Genomic DNA, 16,115 nt, shown 5'->3' with positions numbered 1-16,115 from the left:
TCAAACTGCATCCTTCAAATTTCACAATTTTTTTCTCTCTGAGTTCGCATATTTGGAAAGGCTAGAAGTTCATTAACAGCTCACATGAAGACTGTGGGTTTCCCCTTTTCTCCACTCCAGCCTGTAGAAAAGACTTTATGGGAGCATTATTTACACTAAGGTGAAAAATACATTTCTACCTGTGGTCTTTTCCCTCCTTCCCACTAGTATATTGCAGCTCACAACTGGAAAGTGCTACTCATTGATGCCCCCTGCTGGTGGTGCCAGGAAGCAGCAGCCTTACCTCACATTAAGCTCTCTCATGCCATGCCCTACTCATTGTACTGTTGTAACTGTGAAAAAATGACTCTTGTTTGCACACTTTAGACAATACTTCTGCACTATGAAGATTGCGGGGAGCAGTGATGTTTTAAGATGTGAGTTCCTCTATGAAGACACAACTTGAGAATTTGGTCTAGTACTCTCCCTATGAATTCAGAAATATTTACCCTTTTAACCCAAACTTGGAAAGCCATTTACTGCAGCTCCTTCTTGGCATTAAACTTATTTTGGACTACTCTAGAAGTGTGTGCTGTGTCTCAAGAGCTCACGAGTTGTTTGTAGTGCAGCATCTTGTTGTCTAACCAATTGAATAAAATATAAGCACAAACCTTAACGTGTCAAACTGTACCAATAGCAACTGACAAGCTGTTTGATTAAACCCGCCCTTCTAAACTCCATCTTTGCACATCGGGTGACAGATCTAGAGTTTAGACAACTTCCATAACCATCAAAAAGAGGTTTACGTTTTTCTCCCCTTTGCTTACTAGTATTTATAGGAGGAGCATAATAGGACTTCTTTGGAAGGGCTCACTGCTACCGTCCAGGACATGCTACTGCTCTACTGGAGAAGTTCTATATCCCAAAACCTTACACAAAATCTCAAAAGAGACATTCAATTAAACCAATATCTACAATATAGCGCACATCTCTGTAACACTGCTGTGTTTAGTCGGAAAAGGGTTTTTCCATCTGTCTTCTTTTAGGAAGTATCAGCCTTCAAGAAATTGCTGAGAACAAGCAGTTTCTGTGTACTATGTTAATGTGTTCTTATTTTAGCTTAAGAAAATTGGCACTCGTACCAGCGTTTAGCAGTGTAGACCCTAAATATGAATGTTGATTTGCTGTGAAGTTGTGCGAAAAATTAAAGTAACACGCCATAGATGTCCATACTTAAGATAAGCACTGGATGTCTTTTCCAACGTGTACCAGTTGGTGTAGCTTGGTGGGAAATAAAAATGTAGTGCATCTTGATGTCCATACTTAAGATAAGAACTGGATGTCTTTTTCAACATGTACCCGAAGGTGTAGCTTGGTGTAGACTTCTACAGGCTATTGTAATTGAAATAGGTCAAAATTAATTTTGCAGTTTTATTTAAATCTCCCGACATCTGCCAACTTCTGCAATTCTGCATTTCAACATACACTAGTATCATGCACAGCTATAGAAGCCCCTACCAGTAGAAACAGAGTTTTCCAGACAGAATAGTGCCAAAAAGGACTGATGGAGCTGGGGCAGTCAGTGATGTGTAGGCTGACTGACTCTGCTCCAGACCTTCCAGACTTTATTGGTGGCATACCATTTTGAAATATCCGAATTTCCCGGTTAGGCTAGCTCACCTCTGCTCATGGTCAACCCCTCATCAGCTGCGCAGGAAGGGGTTATGGGGACTTGTGTAACCTTTGTAACGATGTAACCTGTAACTATGATCTGTTGCTCATGTAAAGCGCTCTGATACCTCCGGGTCTAGCCAGCGCTATATAAAACCTTTAAAAATAAAGAAAATAAATAAGGAAGGTGTGCCCATTAGGTCTTCTTTTGGGAGTAAGGGAAAGTCATATTTTGGAGAATAGCGGCACCCTCGCAAAGCTTGTATCCGGTGGGGCTGAACCTGCCCCGTTATTGATACCTACGGCCTTTCACTCCTCGAAGTTAATCTGACAATCTCTCCGTCACTCAAGGACCAGCGAGCGCGGGAACTACCACGTCTCCCACGTTAATACGCTGCAATGCCTGCAAAAAATAAAAGGTAGCGCGACGCCCAAAGGAATATCAGGCCCGCTCCTTTAATCCGGACTATTAGACCAGCCAAATGCAGACATCCTTTGTTTAAACATCAGGGTGAAAACTAATGGTGACAAATAGCTTGCGCGCCCCACTAAGCCCCTCTCAGCGCTGCGGGGTAATCAGCGCGATTCCCGGGCGCGCGGTGACAGCTTTTAATGGGCCCTGACAGGCTGAGCAGCCAGCCGAGCGGGGCCGCCACGCGCCCGGCGCAGGGCGAGTTATAGACTCCCCATCCCCGGAACAAGAAGCGTCATCTCTGGAAATTACTAACTACTGAGCACACGAGCAACCCCTCTGCCGGAAAGAATTCTGTATGAAGCATTTTTTTTTTGGGCGAATTATACAATTTTTAAGATGCATTAAAATAGATTGCAGTGCTTTCTATGGGCACATATCGCCACCGTTTTCTAGGTCAGCGACCTTCAGCACGCGCTGAGGTTGTTCATCTGTGCTATACAAGGGATGCATATTTTGCAAATCTCGAAATAATGGGTAAACGCTGTAATGATAACAGGATTATAAATGCCGCGTGCCAATGGTACAGTGCGTGGCGGTTGGGAAGGCGGGGTAATGTGGCCGATTTCTGCCTCTGGTTACCGTTTCCGCTTGCACCCCGAAGAGCCTTTTCAAATTCTATTGCAGTGTCTCGTGCTCTTGTATTAATTCGCTTGACGTTGTACCGAGAAGCGTAATAATATCTAAGATTGCGAATGAAGAAAGCCGCCTGAAGTGCAAAGAGCCAGAGAAATCCGAAGACAGGGCCAAAGGAAATAGTGTTTATGCATGTCATGAGCCATGGGGGGGGGGGGGGGGGGGGGGCTAAATCACAGATACTTCATGGACCTCGTGACCAAGGCAGCAGAGAATTGAACTCTGTTGTCACAACATAGAGTTGCCCCCACGAGCTTAGAATTCAAATGATTCATCTGGAGTAAAGAGTAAGGGTATACCCCGAGTGCTGATGCATCTAGAAACCAATGTGTCAAACCCACCCTGTAGATACCATGAGAAGTGGCACATTGACAGGGCAGTCGGTTTAAAAATTGCGTCAGAATGACAGAAAAAGTGCGGTAATTCTGCACTATTCCCTTAGTTATTCCTCATTCCTCCCTGGTATTTCAACGAGGGATTTCTGCCAAAATCTCAAGGTGAAATGCAACATATCTGCAGAGTTATTTCAGGTTTTGTAAGTCCAATGGGGCAGAAGCTCCATTAGTGGTCCAATTAGAATGACAAGAAACCCAGAAGCATCTCTTACAGACAGTTAAAAGTGCACTTCTACATCACCTGCATCTGTTGATATGTGGAGGTGAGTGCTATTAAATCCAAAAATGAGCAGTTAGTACTTTTTTTTGATATAGCTTGCTTGACATCATAAAGCTATTTTAACTTTCTTTCTGGTACGTAATATAGTCCAAGAAAGAACATAGACCCTTTATTGCTGCTACAGTACAACACACACATTTATTTATGTGATTCTTTGTTTGTGTAATCTGAATGACTGTAGCATTTCAAGAACTCTTCTTCTTAGTTACAGAAACATGGTACCATCATTTGGGGTCATAACGAAAAGAAGATGGTGGAATTCATAAAAGCAAAGTGATTGATGGAAAATACTATCATAGAAAAAAATCATTTGGCATGTGTGCATATTTATAACATGGGTGACAAGCATGAAGAGGGGCCCGGGGACAAGGAAGGGGTGAGAGTCAGGATAAAAAATGAGTTATCACCACTCACTAATTCAGGGAGAGCAGTGCTTAATTTGTGCCACTGTTTTCAGCAAGTGGCCACTGTTCCTCGTTTTGAGGACTTGGACTTATTTTTCATCATTAGGTTTTGACCTGGAGCAAGAGAGATTATCTGAAAGTAGTCTGTCATATTATGCAAGTGTACGCTGTCAATCTGATTGGCTGCATAAGCCAGAACATCAGCTCCATTGTTCCCACTACTGAAAAAGTTGAGGCTTACCCTGAGAATCCTATTCAATTTTAGGCCTATTTCCTTACTATATCTTGCAATGAAAATAACAGAACTTGTGGCTAACCGGCTACTGTCCCAATATTTGGAAGTGCATCATGCACTACACCCTTTTTCAATCTGGTTTATGACAAAACATCAGCATTGAAAGGGTCATGGTGTAGGCTACTAACAGGGCCGGACTGGGAGCTCAAAGCAGCCCTGGCTAGTTTGTTAGATCAGCCCAGGGGGAAGGGGTGGGGGCGCAAGTTTGAAGCACTGCTGCTTTTGTTCCTGGGTGCCAATATTGCAGCACTGCTGCAAAACCGGCCCCTAGTAACAACAAGCATCTGCAATGCAATAGGTCTCGCATTTACTCGAGTTTGAGCTATTGGCATTGTAAATCACAATGCGTTTTATTCATGTTTTAGTTTCAAACCTGGTTCCCGAGTTCCATCGTCATCAACGGTGACGGTAACACCACATCATGAATAGAGGGAGAGGGGAAGGGAGGCAGAATGTCCATGAAAGTTCGGCTAGTGACAGACTCCACGTTCCAACAGGACTTCGAGCTGAGCCAGTCGCAGGCTTCAGGCTCGGGCCCGGCTCGAGCTTTCAATGGCTCGCCCACCTCTAATTTCTACACTATCTTGAACTCCGCACAGTTTGAATAGGAGCCAACTAGTAAAGTCTCATGATATTCGCTGCAGAATACCAATAAAACATTAATTGTACATTATGGCAGAGAACAACATCTCCATTTAGTAACTTGTGTTTTCATGTAGTGCTGACTATCAGAGTTCCTTTAACTCTCAATGCTGTAGGTCGAAGGTGATACTGGCGCCTACTGAATTCCATCGCAAGAGGAGGGCAGCCCGGATTTAAAAATCTGTGCGCTTTAAAGGGCCCCATAGTCCTGCTTCAAAATTACTTTATATAATAAATAATTAAAATGCATGATGAGACTGCAAACGTGGTCTCGCCGCCAGATGGCAACAAATACTGTCTTTCATCTTTACTTGAAACTATTGTCTTCTGTTTATGTTGAGAAAACCAGTGTGGGTCTCTGCATAAATGTCTTGACCCGAGCTCTACAAAAGCTACTGAGAGCCCTGAACCATACCTCACTTCTGATATTATTTCCAAAGGATGAAACGTTGATTTGTCTCAGTTGGAATTTGACTTTCTCGCCCAGGCTCAGCTTTCTGAGCAACAGCTCCAGCTATCTGACCTTCACAGGGTGTCTTAATCCAGAGGATTAAAGTATAGCTTTCTAAAAACACACATCAGCAAAACAGTTAGCCAAAAATTGAAATCCTCTCCTTTTCTCATCCCCCCCTTCCACACACACATACAGCGTGGGGGAAAGTGATGCGTTCCAGTCATGGCAGACAGCACAGATTGATCTGGGAAAGGAGGTAGGCACCCTCGTTTACTTGGGTGCAGGTAAAATAACAGCCAATAATCTGAAAGTGCACAATCAGCTGCCATCAGCCATTGGTCTGTCATGGCCGGGCATGGGGACGGTAGTCGCCCACGACGAAAGAAGTCAGGTACTCAGCTGCTGTGCAACCAAAATCATGTAAACTTCCGCCACTTTACCGAGTACCTCTGAAAATAGCGCCCACTTGGTCTAAACGCTCTGTTCAATTTGAAGAAATTAGGAATATTGAAAGACTTCAGTGTTGCAGTTTAAAGTAGTTGAGGGTGTTGTACATCATTCCAGTGTGTTCTTAAATCACAGCTGAATGTTATGATGCTTTGACTTATGTTTGTAGGGAAGGCTCAGAAGCCGTTTAATAAAATAGAAAATATGATATAGTGAAGCAAGACTTTTATCGTCAAATGAGTCATCTTCATTTGAGACTGGTTTGGGAAGCATGTAAATGTTCTGTGATGCTGCCCTCAAAAATCATTTAGCTAAAATTAAATAGAAATAAAATCGCCTGTCTGAAGTAGTAAACCTAAGAGGCGACGAGTGGCGGTGATCAGAGTGAAGCCTGTCTGGAGATTTTAAGGTCTGAATATTGGAGTAAATCAAACCCTTCCCATCGATTAGAAGCCTGTCCTTTGAGCCTAGGCGCTTGGTGACAGCTGCGGGCTATTTTCTCTGTTAAGGTATATTATTGCTGGTCCTAGGTACCCTTTAAGTGGAGTTATTAAATGTTATTTCACTGGCCATTTGATCGCACATTCTTGTTCTCGGAAGCTCCTAGATTATTATAGAGCTTGCTGAACCATTTCACGAGCTGCTCACCTCCGTAAATGTCTCTGTCAGACACGACGGAGCAGCGCGCGCTGCACGTGACGTGGGCACTGATTGCTCGTTGCACGCGCCATCGGCCTGACAGCTCGGAGTGAGGCGGGAAGTGGCCCGGAATACAGCAGTCAACGAGGTAATAATGTCACCTGACTCCCGGGAGCGCGTGGAAATATTTCAAGCGCCACAGTTATTGCCTGCGATGGATTTGGCGAAGGGCAGGGATAATGGGCCAAGGGCGGTAGTCACAAAGCGTTTCGAAAATATAAAATCTCAATTGTGATTCATGCAATCAAGAATGTATTCTTTTCCATTTGAAAAGGTCCCTGAAAATACTGATGTTAATGTGGAATTTGCAGGTTCACAGGTTTGGCATCAGGGGCAGGATTGTGGTGATTTTTATGTGGAGTGTCCTGTAAAAAGTAGGCGAACACTAACATACTCCCAGGTGTACCATAGATTTACCTCCTGATTGTCCTTTATCACTCTTCACGGGCATGGAAATTTGATTCTTTCAAAATGCAGAAGTAAATTAATTTCGAGAACTTGGACTGTGAAAAAGTACCCCCTACTCCATTGGAGAAGTAAATAACTGTCAAGGACTTGCACTTTGAAAAAGTACTCCCTCTTAACATGGATTTACCTCCTGATTTTCCTTACTCACTCTTCACGGGCATGCAAATTTGATTCTTTCAAAACACAGAAGTAAATAAATGTCAAGAACTTGGACTATGAAAAAGTAACCCCTGCTCCATTGGATCCTAGAGGAAGGGCTTGATCTACAAGCATAAGTAAAATATGTTCCCTAAAAGACAAATTCAATTTACATCTGCAATAAGCACCTGCCCGTCAAATGTATAAAGGGACAGAATTTTGCATAAATACATTTTACACATTGGACTACTTCATAAAACATATGGTTGACATATATTTCGTGTAAACCTCCCGTTTTTTTGAATTCCTTAAAAATGAATAAATCTGCTCCAAGTGTAGGAGTATTCCTACATTAGACGATTTCCCAAAGCTGTCTTTTTTGTGTGCAGAATATTGATTAACTCCATTAGGTGTGGTCTCGCTTTTTGATATGATGTAACCCACGAATTCCAACAACTTACATTGTGGTTTAAAAATCTGAGTTCATGAAGAGTTTATGTAAGAAGCTGATTGCAATCAGCATTATTTCACTTAGCTATACATTCATCTGTAGGAAGAAACTGGTCTGGAGACTCTCCTTTGTCTTGGTTTTGATGATGTAAAGGTGTCTGGCTACATTTCATAATTACTTGGCCCAACATCAGCTGAAATTGGCCTGCATTTCATTTTAGAAATAAGGAGAACAGATGTCCCCAGGGGCTTCTGAAGCTGCTCTCTACATCATTGTGATGCTCAAAGTGACAGGGGCTGTGCTTCACTAGAATGAGTTTTAAAAATGCTCCATCTTCTTGGGCTCTAGCAATGTTGGAGAGTGCGTACGCATGTAGGTGTGTGATAATTTGCGTTTTGTGAAGCACCCCCAGAAAATCATTTGTGTCTTTGCAGTAACCGGTTGTCTCCCGCCAAACTATGGATTTCAGTCATCAGACTCGCACAATTTTTTCTGTAGTGTACAGAATGGTGACTTTCGTTTCAGACTGTTGAGCAAGGTCATAGTTACTCAGCATCATTATTCATTTCTTGCCTCTAGTGAACTTTATTCATTTGTTCACTTCAACTAGTGAACGTTATTTATTTATTTATGTGTTTTGTGAAGTGCTGCAGACCATCAAAGTAGGATCGGAGTATTTATTTATGGTTACTTGCATTAAGGTAATGTACATTTCTGTGCCTATTAATATTTAATGTTCCTATTCTAAAAGGCGCCCAGTCGCACTGAACCAATTACCTGAACACGTTATCAGTAAAATCCTTGGTCTAGGCACAGAATCTATAAACATCTTACCTTTTGACATGCATACTCCGAAGCCAGCAGATATTCCATCCGCTGAAAATCCAGCACTTTGCTTTCCTTTCCCCTTTTTCACCACCTGGAAAATATTTTTCTAGGTAGAGAACCTCATTTTCCTAACTCCCTTTTTACCTTTCTGGATTTTTTTTTATTAGCAGATTTACGTGTGTTTCGAACTTTGGAAAAGCTGTGCAAAATAGTTTTTGAATATTCACAAACATCGTATTTTGAGGATGTTTCCAGACTTTTGAAAGGACATTCTCCTATTACTTTTCTAATTGCTCAGATTCCAGGTCCTACCCGTAAATAGCAGAAAGGGGAAAGGTGCTGTACTTGTGGAGTTTCTCCAGGTGGATTTGAAAGATGAGGTGGAAAATATAAACTTTTTAAACACTTTGAGGCTGATTCTGATGCGGGTTGGAAAGCCTCCGGACCGAATCGGCTTGGAAATGGTTTCCGACCCAATAGGATCGGGATAGTCCGACCGACGGAGTACGATGCATCTGGATGCTTTCCGATACAATTTGGTTGCACTCCCATTGACTTCAATGGGCGTGTATGTTCCTAACCGCATCATAATTGGGCCCTCGGTCGGTAAGACATGTTCCCGATCCAATTTGGAAGGAGCAAATGCTGTTAGGAGGCCTTCCTAACCGCATCAGAATAAGGCCCTAGGTGGGAATGCTTTCCTAACCGCATCAGAATCAGGTACTTTATTGTGCGAGTGTTTTTTATATTGGATTCTGTATGGTTGTGAAAATTACCAATACTGTGTTTCAGAACCCCTAGGGATATCCATGTTCTGAAGAAAATGCTAGGTAATTTGGAAGACAGCAACATTCAATTTTACAGACAAGCCAGAAGCGACATATGCTTTTGTTGGTTGCACCATTTGTCCTGTAAATGATTAATTTCACTGTGCACATTATCCTGGCCTAATGATAATGGTGTATTAAGTGCTTTTCGTGAAATGACAAAGTGACAGACATGAACATCCATCACTAGTGTCCTACTAGAATATAAAGGCTTTTCAGGCTTTTTGTTGACTACTCAGCAAGATGAACATACACACTAAGGACACACAGGACACAAATGCCTCTCACTAAGAGATTCACAAAATCCAGTGAATCCCTCTAGGAGGACCTTGTATTTCTTCCCAGTAACATTTGCAACAGATGGCTGCAATTCAGAGTAAACCCGGGCAGGTGTATGCGACAATATTGACCACTGAAATATCCACCTACAGCTATACCCGGATCATAACATGGACTACAGAAATATAATGGGAGGAAGTGTAGATTTTCTATTAATAACTTTCACTATCCCAAAATGTAGGCAGTCAATATTATGGTCATGATATATATCTGTAGGTCGATATTCCAACCAGGATATTGTAATACAAGACTAAACCTACCTCTGTTGTCATCTTACGTAGGCAGAAGAATGAGCTGAGAAAGATTCAGTTTTACTAAGTTCTCCCTCACTGTTTCCTTGACTTTCTGTGAGCACAGACTGAATGTTCAGCCTACATGCCCTGTTCCCCACAAGTGCATTGTTTTTAAAAACATTCAAGGAACTTGGTTTGATTCGGAGAGAATGTAAATCCGAGTCAATTCAGAAGGGGTAAAGAGGAGTTCCATTTACTGGCCCTTTTAGGGACTGTATGTATCCTGACTCATATTTAGTCTTACCCTCTGATCGCATCTCCTCTCTTTCTTTCTTTCTTTCTTGCTTGCTTGCTTTCTTTCTTTCTTTCTTTCTTTCTTTCTTTCTTTCTTTCTTTCTTTCTTTCTTTCTTTCTTTCGCTTTTTCTTTCGCTTTTTCTTTCTTTCTTTCTTTCTTTCTTTCTTTCTTTCTTTCTTTCTTTCTTTCTTTCTTTCTTTCTTTCTTTCTTTCTTTCTTTCTTTCTCTATTTCTCTCTTTCTCTCTTTCTCTCTTTCTTTCTTTCTTTCTTTCTTTCTTTCTTTCTTTCTCTTTTTCTTTCGCTTTTTCTTTCGCTTTTTCTTTCTTTCTTTCTTTCTTTCTTTCTTTCTTTCTTTCTTTCTTTCTTTCTTTCTCTATTTCTCTCTTTCTCTCTTTCTTTCTTTCTTTCTTTCTTTCTTTCTTTCTTTCTTTCTTTCTTTCTTTCTTTCTCTCTTTCTCTCTTTCTCTCTTTCCCTCTTTCTCTCTTTCTCTCTTTCTTTCTTCCTTTCCTTCTCTGCCACATCTCTAAAATACTTTACATGGTTTTCTGTCTTCTCGTTCATGTCCTTTTTTTCCTTATCCTCCTTTCCTACCTCCTTATGTCTTGTCCTTACAGTCTCCTGGTCGACTTCCAAATAATTATTCTTCTACAGCATTCGGGTCAATGGTGATCTTTGGGTTGCTTGTCTTTCATTAAAAAATCCGATTCTGCTGCCACATAAATACTTTTAGGAAACAGTTTGCATTCAAGAAAACCAATGATTTATACAACTGTCATTTACTAACATTCTTCTTTCATCCTTTGTTTCTTGGCTCATAAATTCAGCCTTGGTGAACCGACGCACAATTCCCATTCAACCAAAGCCGTCTTTTTATGTCCATATTGTTTGTTTTTATCGCAGGGGCGATGCATGAACTTCACTAGGGTGAAAGCAGACGGGACGTCAACCTCACTCATCACTCCTCCAAGAAAACCAAACACGGACAGCATCCCTCTCAACACTGCAGCCAGACCACAGCCCCCACAACCGTCAACGCTGCCTCCTGGAAGACAGCCCCCTCCAGGACCCCCTCCTGCGAGAATGCCTCCTGGGCCGCCTCCCTCTCGCCCACCACCACAACCCATAAATTAACTCTTGCAGTGCCAAGGTCTACTAAAAGATTTGTTCTGCTGAAGGTGGCATATTTATTGATTCTTGGCCTTATCCTTTCTGCTTACAGTTGAGATTTGTTGCTGGTCAGCAAAACACTGTCACATTTATTGACGCCATCAGTTCATCTCTGAAGGACGCGCAGGTGCCTTTTGTAGTCCACATGGTCATTTTTCAATGTGTCCCAGAGCTGTTTCCATTATATTGGCCATGTTTCACTGAAAAGAGAGCTGTGGCGTCATTGCTTGGCCCACCGAGCTGTCTTGTTGTCGCATGTCATCTTTTAATGCGTGGCATAGCTGTACCAGTGTAGCAAGCCATGCATCTCTGCTTCGAAAGCCATGATTGTCCTCATCTCTGGAGGGCATGTCAAGTGACAGGACATCTCTTTGGGACACATCATAGTTCATTTCACCTCTGTTGGACCGGTCATATTTTACTGCTTCTCTGTAGGGAAAGTCATCTTTCACTGCATCTCTGTGTAAGGCATCTCTATCGGACATATATTTCACTGCATTTGTGTAGGGCATGTCATGTTTTGCTGGCTCTATGTAGGGGGAAGTCAGGTTTCAATGAAACTCCATGGGGCATGTTATGGTTTCCGCATCTCGGTAGAGTGTGTCATGTTTCTGTGCATGTCTATAGAGAAAGTCATGTTTCATTCCATCTCCAAGGGACGTGTCCTGTTTCACTGTATCTTGGTAGGGCATGCCATGTTTCACGGAATTTGTTTAGGGCACGCCATCTTTTTACTACAACTCTTAGTGGTACATCCCGTTTCTCTGTGTTATGGAGCTGTTTTCATTCTGCATATTTTCTGTGCCACTGTTATCACCATGTACTTTTCCAAATTACACCTGGTCAGAGGCATGTGCAGTCAAGGAGCTGTCTCTAGCGACATGTGGGATTTATGCATGATTTTTTGCCACCCTAAGAAAAGTGTCACTTTGCCACTCTCCAATTTGATGGAACCACAGTTGATGTTCTCAGTGGCAATTTATGGAAAACAAAAAGTGATGAGTGGAATGCTTGAATTAATCTCATAAACAACAGTTAATGGACAGAATGCAGAACAATGTCATACATTCACACCAGTACAGAGATCTGGGCCTAAATCAATCGTTTTTTTGCTCACCATGCCAATCCAGTTTGAACCCAGCCACATTCTATTCAGTCTTGACCCTGTGCCCCATGGGAACAGTCCAGCCCGAACTACAAAGCCAGGTTCTCCCTGGACTGGAAACAAGCATCCTAGGACCAGTTTCGGGCTTTCAGCCCTCATCAGCCAGGATAGCTTGATACCAGTGGCATGGATAGCACGGGACTCTGGTATCACTTTGTTCGCCCTAAGTTGGCCGGGTATGCCCAGACGTGGGTCCCTTGCTCTTTCTGCCACTGGATTCAAGATAGCCAGGCTGATGAGGGATATGAACCCGAAACCGGTCCCAGGATTCTTGTTTCCGGTCCAGTGAAGACATGGCTTGGCAGTTCGTACAGGTCTGTTCCCATGAGGCCCAGGGTCAGACTGATTTGCATATGGCCATGTCTGAACTGGGGTGGTTGAGTGAGCTAAAGAATGATGATGGATTAAACCCAAATCAGTTGACGGGGGTGAGTGTTTGATTTGCTCAAGCGCTCCGTCCATCATCCCCTTTGGTATCGCTGAATTAATCTCATGCACTGGTAATTACTCAGACAGCAATAAAGTCCATTGCGTTTTGCCTACTATGCCTCATCAGAGAGAAACCAGCCGTATGAAAATCAGCCTTGATCTGTTCTAGTAGAAAGTCCAGTCTGAACTGCCAGTCAAGGCCACCTCTGATTTGGAAAACAAGCAACCACGTACCAGTTTGAGCCTATTTGAGGCTTTTCAATAAAGTGAAGTTTGGTTCCAGCAGGGCTGTAAGCATGGGTTCCACATCTTGGTATACCCTTCACACTTATGGCGATGCGCTTAAGAAAACAAAAAAGTGATGTGTGGAAGGCTTGAATTAATCTCAGCCACTGCTGCTTTCCCGGGCCCACATTCCAGTCAGTTGTTTTTATACCCACCATGCCTCCTCAGACAGAAACCATCATAAGCAAATCATCCTAGATCCTGCTCCAACAAAAACAGCCCAATCCACACTGCAAGGCTGGGCCCCTCTAACTTGAACACAAGAAACACTGGACTAGATTTGGCTTACTCAGTCCTCATCAGTAAGGTGTGACTTGCATCCAGTAGCACATTGCCCACAGGACCCACATCTGGGCCTACCAGTTGCACTTATGGCATCACACTGAGGTAAACAAATTTGTCACACCAGGTGCCCACCTAAAGTTACCTTTATGATGAGCCTGTTTTGTTTCCCTGTATCATAGTTGCTTCTATGGCAGAATATCACGTTTCAAAGTGTCAAAGTCATATCTGCCTGGGTACGTCATATTACACTACCTGCTTGAGCTACCTCTATATAGTACATGTAATATTCAATGGTGTGAAAGGTACCTCCATGGAACATGGTGATCTTTTTATATATTTGACATGTTTAAGAGTGTGTTTCAGCCAGGACATTACAAAAACTGCACGTCTTAAAGCAATTTGCATATAGTTTTCCATAAAAAGAACACATGTTTACATTTGAGCAGCTAAATTCCTTGCATGGTACCTCTGGCTGTGTGCATAGTAAACTATTTTTAAACAGTCATTTCTACTTTTCTATGCAGGGCTTAGCCAATGCTGTACACTGTTGATTAACTCTTACAACAGACTCCTCCTGGACCTCAACCCTATGTGCTGACACACCCTTTGTGCCTCTGGTTCCCACACCTTTTACTGCTTTCAACATTGTTGGGCCCAATCAGATGCCAAAGAGGACCGATTTCCTTTGATTTACCTCAATTACCTTTAGACACAACTGTGTGTGTGGCATTAATTTGTAATCACATGATGCCCATTCAGCCTTTGTGTACTCTGTTTCATGTTCTGCTATTGTTAAATGCATATCATGTGTTTTTAGTTTTTTTTGTTATTCAAGTGCTATCTCGCAAACAAAAGACAACCAAACTACCTAACTGCCTTTAAATGTACAGCACAATATTTTAATTCTCAATGAGGAAAACAGTGAGTACTTAAAGTCCACTATTGTTTCTTAATAGCCTGGGGTGTCCTGGGAGCATACAGCCCCTTGACTGAACTTGTTTGCATTTGCCTGCTTTTCTTTACTGTTATTTAACCCCTTCTTGCAGACCCTTGGTGACGATGCAACACAAAACTTTTAAATGTGGTCCACCTCCAAGGTTTTACCAGATGTGATTTTCCCTCAGTGTGCATCATAATTTGCCAGTCACCCCTATACACTGACACTTCCTAAGTATGACCCCCATCCACCGGTGCAGTAGCGACATTTCTGAGGCAGCCTCCCAGTGGCATAAGCAACCTATAGATCGCCAATGATGCACAAGAAAATGGATACACTTAAGAAAGCACTCTGCATACATAGACTACCAACTCCACCCCATATTAAAACAAGGAGAAGTCACCTTTTACATTCTGACACTCCTTATCAAAAAGAGCATTCTCTTAGCTAGATGTGACTTGTGCATTGTGCATAATCTGCTGCAGGCATCCATGATTTTATGTGAGAACCAGCAGCCACTTAATTAACAATAAAATCACTGGGACTGGAAGAAACCTGTATTAGCATGATGTACGGTGTACCTAGGTGTCAATGGGATAATAACAGTGACCCACATGCTAGTCCCTCTATGATTCCCAAATGCTTATTTTATATTGCCATCAACTCGTAAATTCCTACTTCATGTCCCATTTGATGCAATCTCTGTGTAGCATTGCCTTTCCAGAGCACCAGTGAATAAATAAAAATAAATTAAAATGTCACCTTCCTGCAGAGCCATTTCACTGCAAATGAATCTTCAGCGGAATACTAAAAGCTCCTAAGCCTATTTCTTTGCAGTTCGTGTAGATTGAACGTTTACATTAATAGAATCATTGCAATTTTAATATCTTCCAAAGGCAGCAGACTCTTGGCCGTGAATTATTGCAGTGTTCAATATCCCAAAGATAATGCATAGCTGCGTGTGCAAATATTATGATGCATGCCTTCGTATCCCTGTTCCTTGCCCTGTTGTGACCCTATTGTTTTGTTTTAGTTTTTGGCCAGGAGTCCTCCCCCATGGTGTGTGGGCTCGCAGGACCAGGCTCACACACCAACCGCTCTCACTTCCTAAGGTATTGTCTGTACAAGTAATGTGTAATCGTGTTTTTGAATAGTATCCTTCTTTTCAAACTAACAATATCTTCAATGCAGAGATAGAGAGAATTATTTCTTACTTAGACAAGGTGCTAAAAGACTTAACTAATACTTTTTGTGGGAGGGAGGGAGGGAAACAAGTGCTGGGGTGTATCATAAGAGGCGATTGCTTTTTGTGTTGGACATTTTATTTCTGATATTTAGAAGCTGGGGATTTGTATTTTTTTAAAGGTACTGTCATATCCTATATACTGTGCAGCTGTTTATCCTTCTGTTGACTTCACTGCTTTTTTGATGCAATTGTATAACCCAGACGCTGCCCCTTTTTCTGACACTTTTACAAAAACGTGTGAAAATGAATGTGGAACATGTATGCAAGCCTTCTTTATCAAACATTAATGTAATCTTATCTCTGTTACCCAAAAACAATAAACTGTTCTGGCCAAACATTGTTGTTTTAATGAAGCCGAAACGTATGAATGGTAGTCACTGATTGGATTTTAGCTAACGGTTTTCTTTGCTGTACCATTTGCCTGCACCATATAACCCTCATCAGATTTTTTATGCAGATCCTTGGCTATTTTTATCCTCATTCTCTGATATTTAATCAGAATTACTTAGTAAACCCTGCAAAGTTGTGAAAGCCATTGCCAAAATATCACAGTACAATGTGTAAGTCAAATGGTTATGAACAAAATCAACTGTAAATGTGTTTGTATTTATATAGCGCCTTCTACCCAGAGGTCTCGTAGCGCTG

The 16,115-nt window shown here is 42.0% G+C and overlaps 1 protein-coding gene across 1 annotated transcript in view; it reads left to right on the top strand.

Moving 5' to 3' along the window:
* The window catches only part of ANTXRL (ANTXR like), a 287,551-nt gene extending 271,746 nt beyond the window's left edge, over window positions 1-15,805 (top strand). The window contains exon 18 of the mRNA XM_086921783.1: window positions 10,857-15,805. Coding sequence (XP_086777909.1) covers window positions 10,857-11,087 — 231 coding nt within the window. The 3' untranslated portion in view covers window positions 11,088-15,805. The remainder of the gene's footprint in view (window positions 1-10,856) is intronic.
* Window positions 15,806-16,115: the final 310 nt, after the last annotated feature.

The sequence above is a fragment of the Lissotriton vulgaris genome, chromosome 5 (genome assembly GCF_964263255.1).
Source record: "Lissotriton vulgaris chromosome 5, aLisVul1.2, whole genome shotgun sequence".
Classification (NCBI taxonomy): domain Eukaryota; kingdom Metazoa; phylum Chordata; class Amphibia; order Caudata; family Salamandridae; genus Lissotriton; species Lissotriton vulgaris.
The sequence above is the reverse complement of the archived record's forward strand: the minus strand, read 5'-3'. Positions and strand labels throughout refer to the sequence as shown.